The following is a 20,645-nucleotide window of genomic DNA, read 5'->3' as shown; positions in this document are numbered from 1 at the left end:
CTATGTATTCCAGGTGGAAGATTAAAATCACTATTTTATGTACTTGTGGCACCAAAACATGGGCTTGATAATGAGAGTCACAAGGAAATACCAGATTAAAGATGTTAGTTCAACTTAAATACAACTAAAAAGACTCCAGAAACCTTTTATTACTGTGTGTATGTACTATGAGGCAGAAAAAAATGCATTGATCATTCTTAGCCTAAAGTTGAAATAGGCCTTTTTAATAGGTTTACTTCAAATGAATAATTTGTAAATTGACTGCACTCTATGGAGTAGGATGTCACTTGATGCCAAGGGAGGGATAAAATGCTCCCTATTCTGCGCAGCGTTATCTAATTGTGTTGTCAGTGACCATTTAAAAATATTACCAGTTTCCTTCCCCAAGGCTCACCTACAAAAATTTAGACAAGTAGAAATTACATGATGCGACTTTTATTTACAATTGTCTTCTATGGGGGGGGGGGGAGAGAGAGTGGGACACAAAATCCCAACTTTGTCCAGATGTTATGAACAGAAATATCCATTTCATAAATCAAAACAGAAAATGGCCATTTTATTTCTCTGGTCAGGCTTCAGCAGTCAGCTATTTAAACCACTGTACACACTAGTGATAACTAGTCTTGAGGCTAAGGACTCAATAGATGTCTAACCAAAAAAACTCACCTTCTTCCATTTGATTGCGAGAAATCCAAAGGCCTGAACAAGGTGGTTCTCAGATCAGTTAATTGAATATTGGCTTAACTAGTTCCAAGAGTTGACATACCAGAACCTAATGGTGACGTCTTCAGTTCATTAAATCAGTTTTGCTAATCTTTTTGTTTTACTTAATCATTGCTCTTCTGCTTTAAAAAAAACAAATATTTACATTGCCAAAAATATTCAAATAAAGTCAATTCCTCCCAATCAGAATCCACCATTATGTATTAACAAGTCAGACTTTACTGAACATTTAGTTCTCCAAACAAAAAACAGCCTGTAATCAAAAGGAACGTTTAACTGACAAAGGGTTCTTGGGGCTTTGCCTCTCACAAGCATGCAAGATATAAGCTTTCAGCACCACACCTCCTTTAAATCTCCTGAGACTTGGCGTTCATGGTTGTATTGTACAACATGTATTGTGCGTCTTCTGAACTTCAAATTAAAAGCTTAAGTATCCTTCACTCCTAGTAAAATTCAATCTAAAATACTCAGGATGCTGGTGGTGCTAGATTTATACATTTTCCAGACTACTGGATGTTGGAATATCCAACAAACTTCTCATTACTTTTTTTTTGGGGGGGGGGAGTCAGTGGATGTTGTTTATTTGGATTTTCAAAAGGCCTCTGACAAGGTGCCACAATGAGGCTGCTTAACAAGATGAGAGAAAATGGTATTACAGGAAAGATACTGGAATGTATGGAAGATTGGCTGTCAGGGATCAAAGAGTGGGAATAAAGGGGGCCTTTTCTGATTGGCTGTCAATGGTTTAGGACTGTTTCTTTTCACATTTATGTCAATGATCTGGATGACAGAATTGATGGCTTTGTGGCCAAGTTTGCGGACAATACGAAGATAGATAGAAGGCAGGTAGTGTTGAGGAAGCAGGGAGTCTGCAGAAGGACCCAGCCAGATTGGGAGAATGGGCAAAAGTAGCAAATGGAAAATGGTGTAGGGAAGTGTACGGTCATTCTTTTCTGGTGAAAGGAATAAAGGCGTAAACTACTTTCCAGATGGAGAAAATTTAAAAATCAGAGGTGCAAAGGGACTTAGGAGTACTTATGCAAGATTCCCTAAAGGTTTACTTGCAGGGTGAGTAAGAGGTAAGGAAGGCAAATTCCTGAGAACCCAATGGGTTTAAAGGCAGCAAGTGAACCAGGTCTCTGTGAGCCTGAGCCAGATGCAAATCAGGATTTCCAAAAATCAGATTATCGCAAGTTACTATATTTAAAATCTCCTTTTGGATCAAATCTTTCAACTCCTTAGTATTTTTGGAGGAGTTCCAAAAAGTTGAAAATGAATTCTTGGCAGTGTTCCTGCACCATTAAGATGCAGTGCATATTAGTTAGCCGAGTCCATAAATCAAGACAGGAATGGCTGAGTGTGTAAGGACTTCGATCAAAACATGAAAAACCTCTGACAAAAAGGAAACTTAGCACTTCAAACTATTGAGAAATGACAACACTGCAATGTTTGTCTTATTGTTTAATCTTCCTTGTGAAAACCTTTCTCTACAACAGCAAATAACTTTGCTGGATAAAATAACTCCAGAATAATATTCCAGTGAATATAAAGGGCTCCATTTCAGTTCTTATTTAGGTATGTTGCTGATGCAAATGTAGGCATGAAAAAGCTTGATGTACTACAAAGAGTGCAGTGAAATACAATTTAAAAACAGTTAAGCAGTTTGATGCCTACCTTGACAGTCATTAAGTACTTTAAACTACTTTGATGATACAGTACACCTATACTGGTGCAACAGTTGACATTTGGCTAGACATGTAAACCTGGATGTGCTTTTGATTTTAAAAACATCTTTTAAATCAGCCCAGTAAACTGGAGGGGAAAAAAGTACCCAAAAGGAAAAATCTTTAAACAATGGCCAAGACACCCATTTTGTGCCAGCAGCTAGTACCTGTGCGTTTTACTTATCGACAACGGCCAAGTCTACCTGGGTTCTTAGATGTTACAACAAAAACAGAAACTTTGGTTTGACAATATTTGTCAGCAGACATGGTAAATATTTTACTCAATTCAAGTGTGCAACTCAGATCAGATTTAACGCCAGTTTCCCTTATTAGAAATGATGTAACAGTGGAAAGGTATAGTATTGCAGTCCAAATAGGTTTTTGTGGCGTCTGTGCTGGCTTATTCGACTTCAGTAAGTTGACCTTCTTTCATGGTGATGTTTGCTAATGAAGTACTTGAAGAACTCATACACAGACCAGGCAATCGCTGTAGACGGCATCTGATAGATAACCCTGGCCTGAACTCCCTTAAAGTACGCTGGGATACCACCCAGTCGGTAAACCGTCCTGAAGGCATTTGCCATACCAGAAAGATGTCCGCTGATGTTGAGGGAGTTTAGAGCCAAGGATTCCTGTGTGTTTAATAGTGTTTTGCAAACGTCCAGTGGTGTTGTTACTGCTGCTGAGACAGCACCTGCCATAGCGCCAGAGAGAACGTGCGAGGAAGGGTTGTATTGTCTGTGAGGATTCAACTTTTCCTGCAAGAACTCATAAGTCATGAAGTGAACAGCTTGGAAGGGGATGTTCATAGTCAGTTGGGTAGTGTAGCTCCGATAGAATGCTCCAGCCCCTTCATTTTTCCACACTGTCCTCATACAGTCCAACACGTGCTTGTAGGGAGAGTTGTACATCTGCATCCTTTGCTTCACCACTATGGGGTTCAACAGCACATTTAGCACCAAGGTTCCAGTCCAAAGAAAAGGTAGGTTGAGACAGGTTTCCAGGCCATTCCCAGGTCACAAGCGCAGGTCATGTCAAAGAGAGATGGGTTAGAGCAACAAAAACAAAACATTAAAAGGGAGAGAACAGGAAACAAGTTAGTGAAACAGCTGGCAACTCTTCCCAACCCATATGTGAGCAGAATGAAACATCCATGTCTCCAAGTGCAAAGTCCAAAGTTTGCTTTAGCCAAAAGCAATATTATTCCTCTGGCAATCTGCAATGTTTATTCTAAACAAGCAATGTAATTTGTTACATTCAAAATGCAAACATTCTGACCAACTGCTTTTATAACTGTACTTTGTATATGACCTCTTAAAAGTGAAGTTGCAATAGAAAAGTCGATCACAAAAAAAGTTTGTCAAGTGAAAGCTTGCACTGCTTCCACTCCCTTGTTAAATTTTGTACCATACTGTTTCTTAATCTGCAATCACATCTTGCATTCATCTTTCAAATTAAAACTGTAATCCTTTTCTATCTCCTTTGCCATATATAACCACAGGTTTTGATTTTAGAGTGTCACCTATAGTTATCCTGATTATCATTCTTAACTTGTACCTTTATGCAGGTTTCAGTAACTGCAAGGAAGTTTCCAATTCATAAAATCATGACAGGCTAAATTTCTACTTCCAGCTTTACTTAGAGTGGAAAAAATAGTTTTGAAATGAAAATTGGCCAATCTTGTTTTGTTGACAATAGGATTTGTTTATAGTTTTAAATAAGATTATATTTACCAGCCCAGTGTCACTTTGATTCTTATTTACTTAAAGAATTTGCCCACAAGAAAAAGAGACAAACATTGAATCAGATCCAATGTTGCATTCCTTTAAAAAACAGACAATGGAAAGATAGTTTAGTCAAAATATCTTATTCTCGTCAAAAAGATATTTTAGACAAAAGGCTGCAAGATTAGTTTATGGGTTTGGAGAAAACAATTTATGAATTTGGACAGATGTTCCTATGTAATTTTGAAATATCTGGTCAAGTAACTGGCAAAAACAATAAAGGGCAATTTGTCATACATTCCCCAGCGTAATTATCTCTATCCCATGCATCCAAAATGAATAAAAATGAACCCTTAAAGACATCTCCAACAGAAAGCATGGTAGCGTAGTGGTTAGCACAAGGCTTTAAAGGTACCAGCAACCTGGGTTCAATTACCGCTGCTGTCTGTAAGGAGTTTGTATGTTCTCCTGTGACTGCGTGGGCTTCCTCTGGGTGCTCCTGTTTCCTCCCGCAGTCCTAAGACATACCAGTTAGTAGATTAATTGGTCATTGGAAATTATCCCGTGATTAGGCCAAGGTTAAATAGGTGGGTTGCTGAGTGGCAGGGCTCAAAGGGTCAGAAGGGCCTATTCTGCACTGTATCTCAACAAATAAAGAAAGAAATAAAGTTAGCTGAAATACAGCAGAATTTATTGAGAAGATAAAGAAGGGCAGTATGGGCAAAAATACATTTCCCAAAGAAAATTCCAGAAAATACAGATGGAACTACAATGCCCCATATAAAGCATTACAGCATTTTAAAGGTAATAGTTGTTCACTTATAATTGAACCTCTAAATTAATCCTTTCAACTACGACATGTACACAATTACTGACTATTAACATTGTACAGAGACCATCGAACAATCAGGAGTAAAAGTATGCTAAAATGCTTACATTTGCCTCAACACAAGGTTGGCCAATTGGTACCTTCCCACAGGATTCATAAGCTTAACAGGCAACTTCCAAATGATATTAACAAATTCATCTTCAGGCTTCCCATAAATGCCCAAATCTTAGCCTTCCCATTAATTCTGACAATATCAAATGGCAATTGAGAACAATCAAATAAGTACTTTTCCCCCTCATCTTAGAAGCTGACTTTGCCAAAATGGGACCACTTACAATGCTCCAAATAAAAACTGTGTTAGCTACATAAAGACTTGTAACAGGGCTGGAAAGTATAATGGGCATTAATGTGCCAAAAAAGGACTAGCCCAATTCCCCAATGATCATGTTAGCCATCTCAGTACAAAATTTTACTACAAAATATAGTTATTTTAGAAACTGTAGCATATCCGATCCAAAGAATTCTAAAACATTATAGAATGTTCCCGTTACATAATTGTCAGCATCTGTATTGCTTCAGTTTGTTGTTCAATACCCACCTGTCTGGATTTGACAACCTGCAAAACACCCTTATGTCTACAAAACAGCAAACAGCACCTGCTCCAAAGTCAAATGTAATTACCTGCACATCAGTAGAAAACTCTGGAGTTTTGTGGAAAGAACTTTATCAGTAATATTTAGTTTGTTTTTTTTTAAAAAGTGTTGGGTGCCTGGAAGGCATCACCTGGGGCGGTGGTAGAGGCAAAAACAGTAGAGACTTTTAAGAGATGTTTAAATAGGCACACGAATGTGAGGAAAATGGACACTGTAGGCAGAAGAGATTAGTTTGGTTAGCCATTTGATTACTAATTTTATTGTTTCACCACAATATTGTGGGCCAAAAGACCTGTTTCTGTGCTGTACTGTGCTTTGTTCTAATATTTATTTAAAAGGTTACTAATTTAATATGTAAAACTATAAGGATGTTACAGCTAAATCTCCTTTCCCAATCACCCTTTGTCTTACGACAGTTTCTCTCACCACCAGGGTTCAGGAATAGTTATCATCCTACAACCATCAGGCTCCTGAACTGGCATGGGTAGTAACTTCACTCACCTCAACTCTGAACTGATTCAACAAGCTACAGTGGCTGGAGAAAGCATTCAGCCCCCACAACTATTTCCACTTCTTTCTGTCTCATTTTCTAAATTGAAAATATATTGAATTATTTTTTTTTTTAGCTAATCTGCAAATCATTGTGCATCATGTCAACTCAAAAGAAAAAAATTCAAACCTGTCAACAATTTACTAAAAATTAAAAACTAAAATTCTGAGGCTGGAAAAGTATTCATCCCCTTTGCAATTACTACACTTAACTTTCCACTGGTGTAGAAAATTGAAGGATCTTTCAGGAAAATAAATACCCCCTCTCTCTGTGAGGTCCAACAGTATGGTAGATTTTCAACAGCTCAAACCAAAATGAAGACAAAAGAGCATTCAAGACAAGGGAGGGAAATGACAATAAAAAGCACAAATCTGGGGAAGGATACAAGACCATCTTAAAGGCACTGAACATACCCTGGAACTCAGTGCAGTCCATTGTAAAAAAAAAGTGAGAAAACTAAGAAACCACAGTCACACTGCCTAGGTCAGGCGACTCCTCTAAACTAAGCTGCCAGAGGAGAATGGCACTTGTAAGAGAGGCTACTATGACGCCAGTCACTGAGTGAGCTGCTGAAGTCAGTGGCTGCAACTGGAGATGAAGTCCATGGCTCCACAATCTCCAAGGCCTTGCTCAAAAAGGGTATTAATGTAAGTGGCAAGAAAGAAGCCCTGGCTTTAAAAAAACATACCCTTGCCCATAAAGACCTTTGCAAAACGTCACTAAGTTACTGTAATGATCTGGAAGGTCTTGTGATCAGATAAGACTTTTGGCTGCATATATACTATGCAGTATATATGGCATAAATTTAATAGGTAACACCATCCTACTGTAAAGTATGGTGAAGGTAGGATCATGCTATGGAGATGCTTTTCAGCAGCAAGGACAGGATATCTGGTCAGGATTGACGGGAAGATGAATGCTCCTAAATACAGGCATCCTAAATACCTATAACCTCAGCCAGAAAGCTTAAACTAGGGAAGTCTGTTTTTCAGCAGGACAATGACCTAAAGCACATTGCCACAGCCACCATGGAGTGGCTTCAAATGAAGAAAATTAATGTTCTTAAGTGGCCCAGAGACCTGAACTTAAACTGATCAAACACCTCTGGCAAGCCTCAAGATTGCTGTTAAGCGCCACACTCCAACTAATCAAGCACAGCTTGAGTAATTTTGTAAGGAGGGATGGGAAAATCTTGCTCCATCATGTTGTGCAAAGCTAACAGAGATTTATTCAAAAAAGACTACTGGCTGTAATAACTGTGAGAGGTGTTTCAACTAAGTACTGAGCAAAGGGGGATGAATACTTTTGAACTGCTGACATTCCAGTTTCTGAAGTTTTAATTCATCATGCTTTAAAATGTTCCTTTTTTGGGCTCTACTGTGATACACCAGCTCAGGTACCTGGTAGGGCTTGGAAAACCTGTGCCAATCAACTGGCGGGTGTGATCAAAGACAGTTTCAATCTCTCATTGCTACAATCAGAATTTCCCAGCTGCTTCAAAAGGCCAATGATCATACCAGTGCCCAAGAGCTGCCTTAACAACTATCGTCTAGTAGCACAGTGATGAAGTGTTTTGACAGGTTGGTTACGCTACAAATCAACTGTCAAAGAATGGACCTGGACCCATTGCAACTTGCCTATTGCCACAATAGGTCTATAGTGAATGCAATCTCACTGGCTCATCATGCAGCTTTGGATCACCTTTACAATACTTGTCAGGCTGCTGGTTATTGACTAGAGCTCGCCGTTTAATACAATCATTCCTACAGATCTGTTCAAGACACTCCAAAACCTGGGCTTCTGAGCCTACTTCTGCAAATGGATTCTCCACGTCCTCTCCAGAAGACCAGTCTGTGCGGATCAGAAATATCAAGGACGTGTGCTAAACCCATTGCTCTACTCTCTACACTTCATGACTGTGTGACCAGGTACAGCTCAAATGCCATCTATAAATTTTCTGATAACAGATGGTGATGAGAAAATGAACAGGAGCAAGATATATCCGCTAGTTGAGTGGTGGTGAAACAACAACCTTGCACTTTACGTCAGGAAGACCGAAGAATTGATTGTGGACTTCAGAAAGGATAAGACGAGGGAACACACACTAGGCCTCAGAGGGATCAGAAGTGGAAAGTGTGAGCAACTTCAAGTTCCTGGTGTCTCTGAGGCCAACATACTGATGCAGTTACAAAGAGGGTATTGCAGCAGCTATATTTCATTAGGAGTTTCAGGAGATTTGGTATGTCACCAAAGACATTTACATATTTATGCAGACGTACCATGGACTAACTGACCACATCACCTTCTGGTATGGGGGTGGGGGGAGGGGCACTGCACAGGATCGAAATAAGCTGCAGAAAGTTGCAAACTCAGTCAGCTCCATCATGGGCACTAGCCTTCCCGACATCCGGAACATCTTCAAGGCGCAATGCCTCAAAAAAAAAAGGTGGCATCATTGAAGACCCTCATTACCAGGACATTGCTACCATCAGGAGGTGGTACAGGAGCCTGAAGACACACAATGATTGAGAAACAGCTTCTTCCTCATCATCAGATTCCTGAATGGACATTGAACCCTGTGAAAACTATCTACTTTTTTTGCACTATTTAACTATTATGTATGCATCTTAGTGTAATTTAGTTTTATTATTATGCTGCATAAAAAAACAAATTACCCAATATATGCCGGTAATACTAAACCCAATTTGGAGACATGATACAGGTATACAAGATAATAAGAGGAATAGATAGAGTGGATAGCCAGTGCCTCTTCCCCAGGGCATCACTGCTGAATACAAGAGAACACGGCTTTAAGGTAAGGGGTGGGAAGTTCAAGGGGAATATTAGAGGAAGGTTTTTTACTCAGAGTGGTTGGTGTGTGGAATGCACTGCCCGAGTCAGTGGTGGAGGAAGATCCACTAGTGAAATTTAAGATACTACTAAACAGGTATATGGAGGAATTTAAGGTGGGGGGTTATATGGGAGGCAGGATTTAAGGGTCAGCACAACATTGCGCGCTGAAGGGCCTGTGCTGTACTATTCTATGTTCTATGTTCACAGATTAAACTTCTCAGTTAATATGATCAAAGTCCCTGGTTGTTATACTCATTTCTGTGAACATAGGATTACAGGCTGAATTATTTTATAAGGCACTATACAGACTCATTTTCAATGACTCTACAACTCATGTTTTCTATTTTTTTTAATATTTATTTGCACATTGTGCTATTTTACATGTTGGTTGTTTGTCATTCTTTACGGATGGTTTTTCATAAATTCTGTTATATTTCTTTATTTTTCTGTAAATGCTCACAAGAAAATGAATCTCAAGGCAGTGTACGGTAACATATAATAAATTAACTTTGACTCAGTCAACAGATAAGAATTTAACTGATGGTCAAGGAGACTGGGATGTGAGGGGAGAGCAATCAGCATGAGGAAATGTATAATGGGTAAAATAATAAACGTAGAAAGAAACTTAAAACAATGTATGCAGATTAGGTGTTATAAATAACACGCTGTTGAAACAGCAACTGCTTTGCATTCTGTTTTAAGCAAACTGAGGAAAATGTTGCTGATAAATATGTAGAAAAACATGATATTTTGTGGAAATTGGCAATAACAAACACTGACTAGAAACATCAGCCTTGTACAGATTGTCAACACCTGTGGGGCACTAAGAACTTACTTTCCTCACTCTGTAAACCAATGGCTTAACTGCTCTCATACTTATGACCTTCCCCAGCTGCATATTTCGTACACAAGGTGACAATGATTAAGCTATTAAACCTTGGCTTTCCTTTTAAGTGAGTCCTGTAACTTTCTGCTACTTATCAATTGGCACACTGCACTGTCATTTGTGCAACACATGGTTATTTTCTTGAACTTTCACATTTCAACGTTTTGAACCAAAACAAATATATTGATTTAAGGAATTTGATCAACTGGAGGCAATCCAGTAATGATCCAAGATGCTCATGCTGAAATCACTACAAGCAAGTCAAAAGTGCTGGTTATTCGAATGCAACTACTCACACTGGATAATTTATGAGCTTTTATTTAGACTTCATAATGGACCACTGAATTGCAGAAGCAGTGTATCGAGCGGCCAGTCAGACCAACTGCAGCTTTTCTGAACTTTCCTGGCACAAGGTCAGAAGCCTAAATGATTTGTCAATATGTTTGAGTCAGCTTCTTTGGAAAAAAAATGCAAAGTGCCAAACACTCCAAACTCCAATTATGCACATGTATCATCTGCCCTGCATACCCCATAGGAAACGACCAACTCCCAGGCACTTAGTCTCACTTTGCAGTTCAAAGACCGATAATCAAGTTGTGTTAAGCTTTAACATTCATACTTTAAAATCTGTGGTGGCACACACGATAAACTTTTTTTAAAAATGAGTGTACACGTGATTGCATTTTGCTGCACAAAGCCCACTTTCCATTTTTTGGGATCACAATTTACAAGTGAAGGCATTATTTTCACAACTTTTATAAAAGCATGTAATCATCAGGAAAAAGATCCAGTGGCATTAATGCGTATGTGTTTTTTCTAAAGGAAGCTCCAACATTAGTGGCACTGGGATACAGGATCTCTGGGATACAAATTAGCAAAGAGCAAAATCTGAGATCGCCCGTTGTATGGAGTAGCCAGCAAGTACATTTTTACAATACTTACTCTAGGTTTGAAGATAAAAGCTAAAATATAAGTTTGGTTACATTGCTGCAAACATCAGGGAGCAATCTGAGTAATTAATTGAGTAAAATACTCATCATTCCTTTTCTAGTCTACACCAAGAATTGGGGGGGGGGGGTGTGGGGAGAATAAAAAAGTCAAGGTACTTTCTTTTAAAGTGTACAGCAAATTCTTCATATCTCTTAAAAGCTGTGCAGAAGAATCCATTGCAATATTTATAATTTGGTATGGATTAAAATTTCATAAAATGAGTCTTCAGAGCAGAGAATCGTACCTGAGAATGATCAAAGACAAGTTTAATTCAATGGGATGCTAACCAAAATTCCTGATGATTGGAATTGTAATTATGTGCTCCCACCACAGGGTGGATTGGGGATGATTGTTAAGGAGTCAAAATACTCTCAGGAAAGAGAGCTATTGAAAATCCAGGAACAATCTTTTCTATAAGGATATAAAACAGAGGGGTGGACATACAGAACGGAAGGGAACAAAAACAGAAAATGGTGGGAAGAGAAAGGAGACAGCAAATTTCATGACATATGCTGGTGATATTAAACCTGATTCTGAGTCGATGTTTCACTCGGTGACCCTTCTTCAGAACTGAAAAGGTGAGAAAGAACTCTGCCAAGAGGGCCATCTCTGAGAGATAAAACCAGGGTGACCATGGGGACAAACTGTAATTCAGGTTATTTGTTTATTGAATTGGAGCAGTGAGAAGGCAGAGAGGCAGAACAACACAACAAAATGCAGACCAAGAGTCTACTCTACTCCGGGGGGGGGGGGGGGGAGAGCAGCTTATCCCTTTAGATGTCACACTTTTACCCTATCAGAATCATCTCTTGCTCCAGCCTTTCTGCAGCTTTTCAAAGCTTCTGTAACCTTTTCAGTTCTGAAGAGTCTCTGAGCTGAAACATTGATTCTTACTCTCCACTGAACTGACATTTCCAACATTTTCTAATTTTGCTTCAGATTTCCAGCACTTGCAGCTCATTTGATTTTCTGGAATACAGGCAAGATTATACAAATAAAAACCTTAACAAATATCTTTAAAAGCAAGTAAGTAACCATTTTCTGCACATTACTGGTTTTAATGTATTGCCAAAAAGGGAGTAGCAAGTGAGGGAAATAAAAAGATATGCTTTCCAATCCTGATATCCACCCCAGGAAGTTTAATAATGTAGGCATTGATAAAGCATGCATTCCCAGAGACAAAACATTGTGCTTTTAAAACCCACATAGCTGCAAAAGGGGATATCAAAATCTAGATTCATTTATAATGTAGACAAGACACTTATTTTGCACTTAAACAAATTTGCTCTGAACAGGGTATACAGGATAAGTATTGCAGATTTGATGTAAGCTAACTTCTGTTAAATTATGTCCATTGATTTAGCTCTCGGAGCATAGACAAGTGTTATTACTGTATTAACCAGTCTCTTGGATCACAGTTAAACAATACTGAGAGCAATATCACACAATCTCTTCAAGGCAGTACTGATAAAACCTGAATTACCCCAATCTAAATTCAAATTCACTTTAATTAAAGAGGAATGCCAAGTCAACAAAAGTCATCCATTTATATACCTTCTGTTCATTACATACCAAGTATTTTTCTGATGATTTTCAAGTGGAATCTCATTTGTAGAAGATGCTTTAAACCAATTCTGCTAACGTTCTTAAGAATAATTATCAGGTCATTGTTATGTCACTGCCACAAACAACGAGCAAGTAATTGGTTTTAAGTATGTTAGTGGAGGGGTAATAATTGCCAAGACACCATTTTCACTGAGGAATGCCACTGAGGGAAATGGCGTGCAAATCTAGTACTACCTCATTAGTACACTGAAGTGACAGCAAATTACAAAATATATAATAAATAAAGATAACTGTAGCTGCAATATGGAAGCATAAAGAGCTTGGTGAAACAAACAACCCTCCTCCCTTCGCCAATAACATTTTCTAATTTGGGAAAGATATGGCCAAGTAATATTGCAGAGTTCCAGAAACCTCTGGAAGTACACTATGCTCTTCAAAAGAGCAATGTGATTTCTCAAATAACTGATTCCAGATCTATTTTTTACATGTGGAGATATTTATTAAAATGTTAGGCACCAATCTACTTGCAACACATTTTGAAGCCAAACGCAATACTAAACAAGGGCAACGTTTGCAGGTAAATTCTTAACACAGGTAACATTACCTTCAGCAGGGTTCATAGCTGCGTCATGAAACAAAGTAGCCACACATCCTGCTGCACCTGCAAAAGAAACTCCACACATAAATACAGGTAACAATGACCCAAAGCTACCAGAGTTACTGAAGAAACTGTATCCCCAAAGTTCACAAGTTCAAAATAACAAAACATCATCAACTACAAGGATCTCAACGGCAGAGCGATCCAGAGGTCATTGCAAATAGCCTGAAGAATTGGTATTAGTTTTGACCACAGACTAGTCTTATTGTTTCAATTTTGGTAACCATCCCTACAAAAGGGCAGAGTACAAATGCATCCTGTGTTGTAGTCCCACACATCTGTCTTGATGGAGGAAAATGGGTGGAACAGAGCCAAAAAAGCTGGTTTGGTTTAAAAGTTAATTTCATTGTTACCATTACATCACTGAACTGCTCGGAGAGCTGCCATCTTTAGTGTTCCATCTACATTTAATAATTTTTTTTTTATCTTGCCTTCAAAATAGGCCACTCACAAACCAACAGGGGAAGTAATTCAGGCAAACTGAGATACAGCACCCAATTTCTGTGGAATGCCCTGCTTTGGTCTGAGGAGGGAGGGGAGGAGGAAGTGGGTGTACAGACATTCATCCTGTCAACCAAAGCAAAAGAACCCTGGCTTCCACAGAACTGAGAGATTAGTTGAACAAATGAGGGTTTAAAAAGCAGGAAGGTCACTTGACAACTACACTAAGCAGATGGCTGTTTCACTCAAGTGTCAACCTGCAGGGTTTGCTTGAGAGCTGGTAGGGATGTATGAGAGAGACGTGAATGTGTTTCCTCAATGACTTGTCACCTATTGGGCAGGTGAAGTAGGCGTGATCAGGATCGGGCTTATCTTGCATATGAAAAATACAAGATATCTGGCACCCATGATATCTTACACCAAAGTCTGTCAAGTACTGACAAGAGGAAAAATAACACATCTGCATGTAAAAAATTGGAATCTTATATTTGGATAGGCAATAATATTCCAAATAAATGTTGTAATGCTTTTAAGACATTACTACACTTTCCAACATCAGTATTTTTCTTCCAAAGTAGATTTCAACCCAGATAATTTACTCTTCCAACACTTGTTAATGGCTCTCAAGTGCAGCAAATTCTGCCAACCTGCAGTTCCCACTTAACAAATGCATCACAACAAATTCAAATTTGTCAGTAGTTCAGCAACTGTATAAAGTGCTGAACCAAAGGATCAGACTGGCTCATTTATTTTTAAGCTACAAATTCAATACATCAATTTATTTTAACAGTATGTATAGCAAAGTCATGACAAAATGCCCAATTTTGAAATAGCTTATTTCAATCCTTACAACTTAATATTTCTTACAAAATAATGTCCAATTTAATTCTCTAAATCAGAATTTTGGAATCAAGCAAAAACAAACCCATATTTTACTTACCAAGTCTCTCAACCTGCAAAATGAAACATGGATTGGGAATGGGGGTAAGAGGAGAAACAGCACTGAACTGAAAACGTGAAGACTGCGGTTACCAGATTGTAAGCAAACCATACCATGTATTAATGCAAAGCAGGTTTATACAAGGTCAATTTCAAGACATACAATTATGAATTTCCTAGGTTTTGCAGATTCAATAAGAATTCAAACTCAACGTAATTTATGTAATGTTGACAGCAAGAATTAAATTGAATCATGATATTTTAGTGAAAAGTTTGGAAAATAAAGTCATTTAGATTTCATTTTAGAAAGTTTATTGAATAGTTTATCCTTTGGATAACGTATTCAATAAGCTTTATCAAGTTGCAAGTTTCATACACACCTTGCACTATCCCTCCTCTGCAGTGTTAATATTTGAAGCTTGTGTACTCTACTATGCTGAAGAAAGGGGCCGAGAGAGTAAATGTTTAAACATACCAAAAAGATACAGGGCAAGATCACATTACACACACAAGGCAATATGGGCAGAAACAGTCTAACCGAATGTGTGACGTCAATTGAAAACTCAGAAGCATGCTAAGACAGAAATCTGAATAGTACAGTATCACTGGAGGGAAGCACCACACCACCAGATGGTGCACAAGCACATAAGAAATGACTGGCTCCAGCTCTCCAAAACATGCCAGGACAACAAGGAAATAAAAGCACAATGAATGAAACAAAGCAGCAGAGGCCAGAGTGAGAAGTTTAACAAGTATCTGCAAGCCAAGGCAATATAGTTTATAGCTAAAAATGAGAAAATAATGAAAGCACTAAAATAAGGTAGTAAATAAAAAGAATGAAAGCCAAGTCATAGCTAAGCCTATTTAATAAAATGACAACCGTGGAATTAAATAAGCATGGGTTAGAGGATTATGAAATAGCTACAGCATTAAAACTGCTCCACTCACAGGCTGGAATGAAAGGAGTAAATCATTTGATTTTCTAATCCAGTTATTCAATTCCTTTTCAAAGTGAAACCAAACAGAATTCCAGAAACTGCAATACAAACTCTACAAATTAAGCCTATTATTTAGCCCTTAAATTGTCAATAAAAATTACTAAACACCGATTTTCTGAAAAAGACCTATGTTGAAAACTATCAGACATTTGATCAAATTCATCTGACATAAGTTCTTGACAAAGGTGACATTTACTTAGTGTTCCCAACTGCTGTACAGTAAATGGTACAGTACATCTCAATAGTATGTTAAGCAATTGAAGAGAGCAGCTAAGAGTAAAATACTTCACTGCAGACCTGGATTCATTAATATAGATCTCCGGTCCAGTAATATATTTGCTACCTTACATCCACACATACATCACCTACGAACTTGAGAAGCAAAGAGAATTTAAGTACTACACCTACAAATACAACTTGCACAAGATATTCAATGTAGCAACACAAGTTTTTGCTAAACAGGTCTATGCAGTGATTATACTGCATAAGAATTTGCTTAGCAATATTAGTCTCACCCAGTAAACATTTTCTGTTCTTTCTCTCATGTACCAATTTTTCTTCCTTTCAGTATGTCTTTGGTTAATTACTTAATCACTCAAGTAGATGCAAGTTCAGTATCATTGTGCACTTTTTCAAAAAAAATATTTACAAATTGGACACCAGTGGGAAAAAATTCCATTCAAGTTTCTTAAAACTAATGTCAAGAGATGTGTCCAGTGTATCTTTCCACTTATTTGCACCCTTAAATGTAATCATACTGTTTATATCCATGACAAGTAGAACACATGCATAAAGATTTAGGCCTTCCAGAGTTATGAAGTTAGTGACGAAAAGTGTCAGTTTGAAAAATATCAGCTATGCCTACCATCTCACCAAACAGCTCCTATTTGACTCGAGTGCCTTATTTGGTTGTGTTAGGTCCCTAGCGGTTCTAGCATGTGTTCACTAGTTAAAAACACAAAGTGCAACGTTACATCACAGCAATGAATGAAAAAAAAAGTCAAGGCTAGAAAAAGACCAACATGCTTACAGGAAGGCAGATTAGTAGATTTTAAAACCAGGACAGCACAAGAAGTTTTCAGTATTAGGTGAACATTCTGGTCAAGGTACCTGTACAGAGCATTAAAAGATTACATGAAAGCAACAAATGGGAAGATGAGGTACAAGGGTGAAAACTGAGGAAGAATCACTGAAGTAATTAATACCATTAGCTATGTGACTATTACCACCCGGATGGATGGCATCACTCAATGTCTTTTTAATCTTTTCATAGCACGCAAAATAGAGGGCATGTGCTGGCCCGGCACCAGTGGCAGTCACATTTAATCCCCTCATTGGCCTCCAAAAACCTTCAGTACGGACAATCCTCTTCAGGGCATCCATTACATTCCGGTACCGGGCAGCCGGGTCTGGCTGCAGGCTCTGCATTCGTGTCTGAAATCAAAGAACAGGAGAACTATTTGAAGTACAGCACAACACCTCTTCATTGGAATTTGCACAAAATTGTAACTCAGCATCAGCTCCATTTACTATCTTTGATGAAGTGGGAGACATAGCTAGTTAACAAACAGAATTCAAGCCTTGGAAAATAAGTTGTATTGGAATCTACATCTTTCTGCAGAAGGGAACTAGCCATTCTTAAAATGCCTAGCCACTTCTGGGTCAAATTTGGTCATTCACAGAGGTACAAAGCTCATCTGCTTAATCACAATTCATTTTTAAATTGCAGCCAGAAATTTTCCTTTCGTCATCCCAATTACTACCACATTATTTAAACTTAACTTGACACTAATTTCACATTAACTAAAACAGTACAGTTACAGATCATATCTTCAAACTACTTTTGCAAGCTACTGCCTGCTTCAGACTTGGGAAATCAGCCTAGCTTTTCATTCCTCCCATCTCAATATAAGGGTTGAAATAATCTCCTGCTCACTGTATGATTTTCAAAAGAAAACATTCCAACAAAACTTTAAAAATCCTCCATATATTCATTTAGCCAGCTAACCTTTCTAACCACAATATTTCAAATGATAGATTTAACACTCATAACTGAAGCCCATCTTCCCTGAGATTTTACATGATAACATATAACAACTAAAAATCGAGCTATAATTGAATATGTGCACATCACTTTGTTGACTGAGATATATCGTAGTTATATACAGCAGGTAGTTAATGCAAGCGGCTTATCATTGCTGCAGTATTTAAAGACAATGTGACCAGATTTAATTGGAAATCCAGTATTTTCCATACACAATAATTGTCTCATGTCTTAAAAAAATAGTTCATTGCCTTAAATAGTCTTCATCAAGCAAGAGAACAGACTTCTTAGTCTGCAACAATGTATTCAAACGGCTAAACACTCTCAAACCCCAACTGCAATCCTAATCTTTGTCTCACTGTCATTTGTTTCCAGGTTTCAGAGTAAGAAATTGGTACCCTGATCCTTAACATGAAACCAGTGTTATTAACTGACTATTATACTTAGCTCAACTCGTCTGGAACCAAATGTATAGGGGAGAGTACAACCGTTTTACACTTCCTTACAATTTGTGAACAAAGCTGGAAGTTACCTGAACTGAAAGGCTATTTTTCATGTGAACCAGGCAGCCAAGTGTTGGCAAGATTTTCAGCCAGGAACATAATACAGGTCCACAATGCCTTATCCGAAATTCTTGGGGCCAGTTGCATTTCAGAATTCAGAATTTTTCAGATTTCAGAAAATTGATAATTATATTGATAATTAACCTCAGTGCGGATGGACTTTAGGACCTGGGGGAGCTCCGGACCTATGCACATCCTCCCATATACTTTAAATCATCTCTAGATTACTTATAATACCTAATACAATGTAAATGCTATGTAAATAGTTGTTATACTGTATTGTTTAGGGAATAATGACAAGAAACAAAGTCTGTACATGTTCAAACGAGTGCTGGAGACAGAACTTCTGAGTTTTCCCGATCTGCGCTCTTGCATTACGTTTGGCAAAAAAGCTAAATACTCTACAGGTACCTGATGGCCAGGAACAGGATTCTCAAGTTATGAAGCAGCACTATGACAGATGGCGTTTTTAAAGACTTCTTCAAGTGTCATCTGTCTCATTAACATAGGTTTATGTCTAAGCAACCTAACTTGTTTTTGTTTCTTTAAATCATATACAATGGTAGTTCCGACACCATATTCTTCATGTAAGATGGCGCACCGACACACCACGATCAAGCTTCTGCAATAACTCCACTTTCTGCGTTATCGATAATGATAGATGCTTCCTTCTCTTTTTCTCATTGTTACCCATAGGGGTATCTGCAGCTCTTTTTGACATTTGCACAGTGAAATTAAACACAAAGTCAACAGTGAACACAAAATATCAGCGAACAGCAAATGCATATGTAACCAGTATGAGCGCTGAGCCACAACTGACGTCTGGCGGCCTCTGCTAGTGCTGCGAAGTCACACCAGAGTGACATCAGCTGTTAGTGCACCAAACAAGCCTTGTTACGACACGCTCCACACTCCATGAAAGAAAGCTCCAGCTTTCGGATTTCAGAATTTCGGATAAGGGATTGTGGACCTGTATCACTGCAGCTCAGCAAGTGACGAGGTAAGAGGGAGAGATGAAGAAATCCCAATAATCAAGCACCTCCCCATCTCTCTTTCAAACAGATAACCAAATTTCAAAGGTGAACCTGTGACACAACATAGCACAATTATGGTTCTGAGAAAACATGCTTTCCCCAGTACTAATATGCTACAGATAACCTTACAAAATATATTTGTTTAATTATACCGCAAATGTCTGCATTTACTTTTAACAAAAATATGTACTACAAAATAGATTACTAACGTCACTGATAGTCAGGAAGACTGCTACAAGTAGACATTCAAATTTTTTAATCAAATCTACATCTCCCCACAGTCTACTCACACCATGCTCATCTCTTCTAATTTAGGCTTTTTTTAATTCCTTTATGGAATGAGGCATCACTGGTGTATGACCAGCATTTCATGCTTAGCGTAACTGACCTTTCATGTTGGTGGTGGGTGAAGTACTCTCCTAAAATGCTGCAGTCGATATCTGTGATGCTGCTGACCCACTAACAATGTAAAGAGGAATGGTCAGGTGTTCTTATGTACAGTACTTATTATATTAATAGACCTTTCGGGTGCAAGAGTTTGCAGGTTAGTAAAGTGTCAATGTTGACTTGTTCAGTAACTGCAAGGCACATGTAGACGGTAGGTCCAGCTTTAATGCATCAATGGTAGGAGAGGAGGAGGGTGGGAAGGGTGGGGAGGGCAGGGGCAAATGCTTGTGGTTGTGGACAGGAAGTCAGTCAAGCAGGTTTCTATGCCCTGGGTGGTATCAAGGGAAGTCATAGGATCCATCATACTCCTAACCTGTACCTAGAAGATGGTGAAAGACTCTGGGAGTAAAAACAATCTACTTGTCATGCAATACCCAGATTTGAACCCTTTTTTTTGCACCGCTCAGTTAAAACGCAGATTAATGTAATCACGTCTCCCACAAACTCCAACAACCCCATCCTCCTTGTTCCTCTCAAAAAAAAAAGAAAAAAAAAAGAAAAAAAAACACCAATGGGGGAACTCAGTGATGGAATTGCCACGGAATGTCTGGGCTGTTAAGACTCTTGTAGATCACTGCCTGAAACTTGACTCATCGCTCCTCTACTCACCCACCTGGTTTTACCGATCACCTGCCAGTTTGTACTCTTCCTCCCCCACCTTCTTCTTACTTTGGTCCTTGCTTTCCAGTCTTGATAACAGCTCTCAGCCCAAAAGGTCAACTCCATAGCTCCTGCCTAACTTGCTGAGTTCCTCCAGCACTCTGTGTGCACTTATTATTTCCAGCATCTGCAGAATCTTGTATTTATTACTGCTTGACACTTGACAGGCACAAATGTCCCATCAGCTATGCCTGAACTTGCTCAAAATTTCATACAAGCCTCAATATTGACTTTAAATCTTGTGACGAACTTGGGAAGCTGGCCCACAGAATTTTTGTAGGAATGTTTTATTATATGGCAATGTAACCAATCATATAATATACTTTTGAATTAACCCAGCTTTAACTACTGCCCACACTGCCA

The 20,645-nt window shown here is 38.4% G+C and overlaps 1 protein-coding gene across 1 annotated transcript in view; it reads right to left on the bottom strand.

The window, feature by feature from the left end:
- Window positions 1-495: 495 nt before the first annotated feature.
- LOC134358803 (mitoferrin-1-like) overlaps window positions 496-20,645 on the bottom strand; it is a 63,197-nt gene continuing 43,047 nt past the window's right edge. The window contains exons 2-4 of the mRNA XM_063071306.1: window positions 16,740-16,968; window positions 13,103-13,159; window positions 496-3,378 (exon numbers count right to left, since the gene is read on the bottom strand). Coding sequence (XP_062927376.1) covers window positions 2,858-3,378; window positions 13,103-13,159; window positions 16,740-16,968 — 807 coding nt within the window. The 3' untranslated portion in view covers window positions 496-2,857. The remainder of the gene's footprint in view (window positions 3,379-13,102; window positions 13,160-16,739; window positions 16,969-20,645) is intronic.

Source organism: Mobula hypostoma, chromosome 19, assembly GCF_963921235.1.
Source record: "Mobula hypostoma chromosome 19, sMobHyp1.1, whole genome shotgun sequence".
Taxonomy (NCBI): domain Eukaryota; kingdom Metazoa; phylum Chordata; class Chondrichthyes; order Myliobatiformes; family Myliobatidae; genus Mobula; species Mobula hypostoma.
This window is presented reverse-complemented; position numbering and strand designations above follow the sequence as displayed.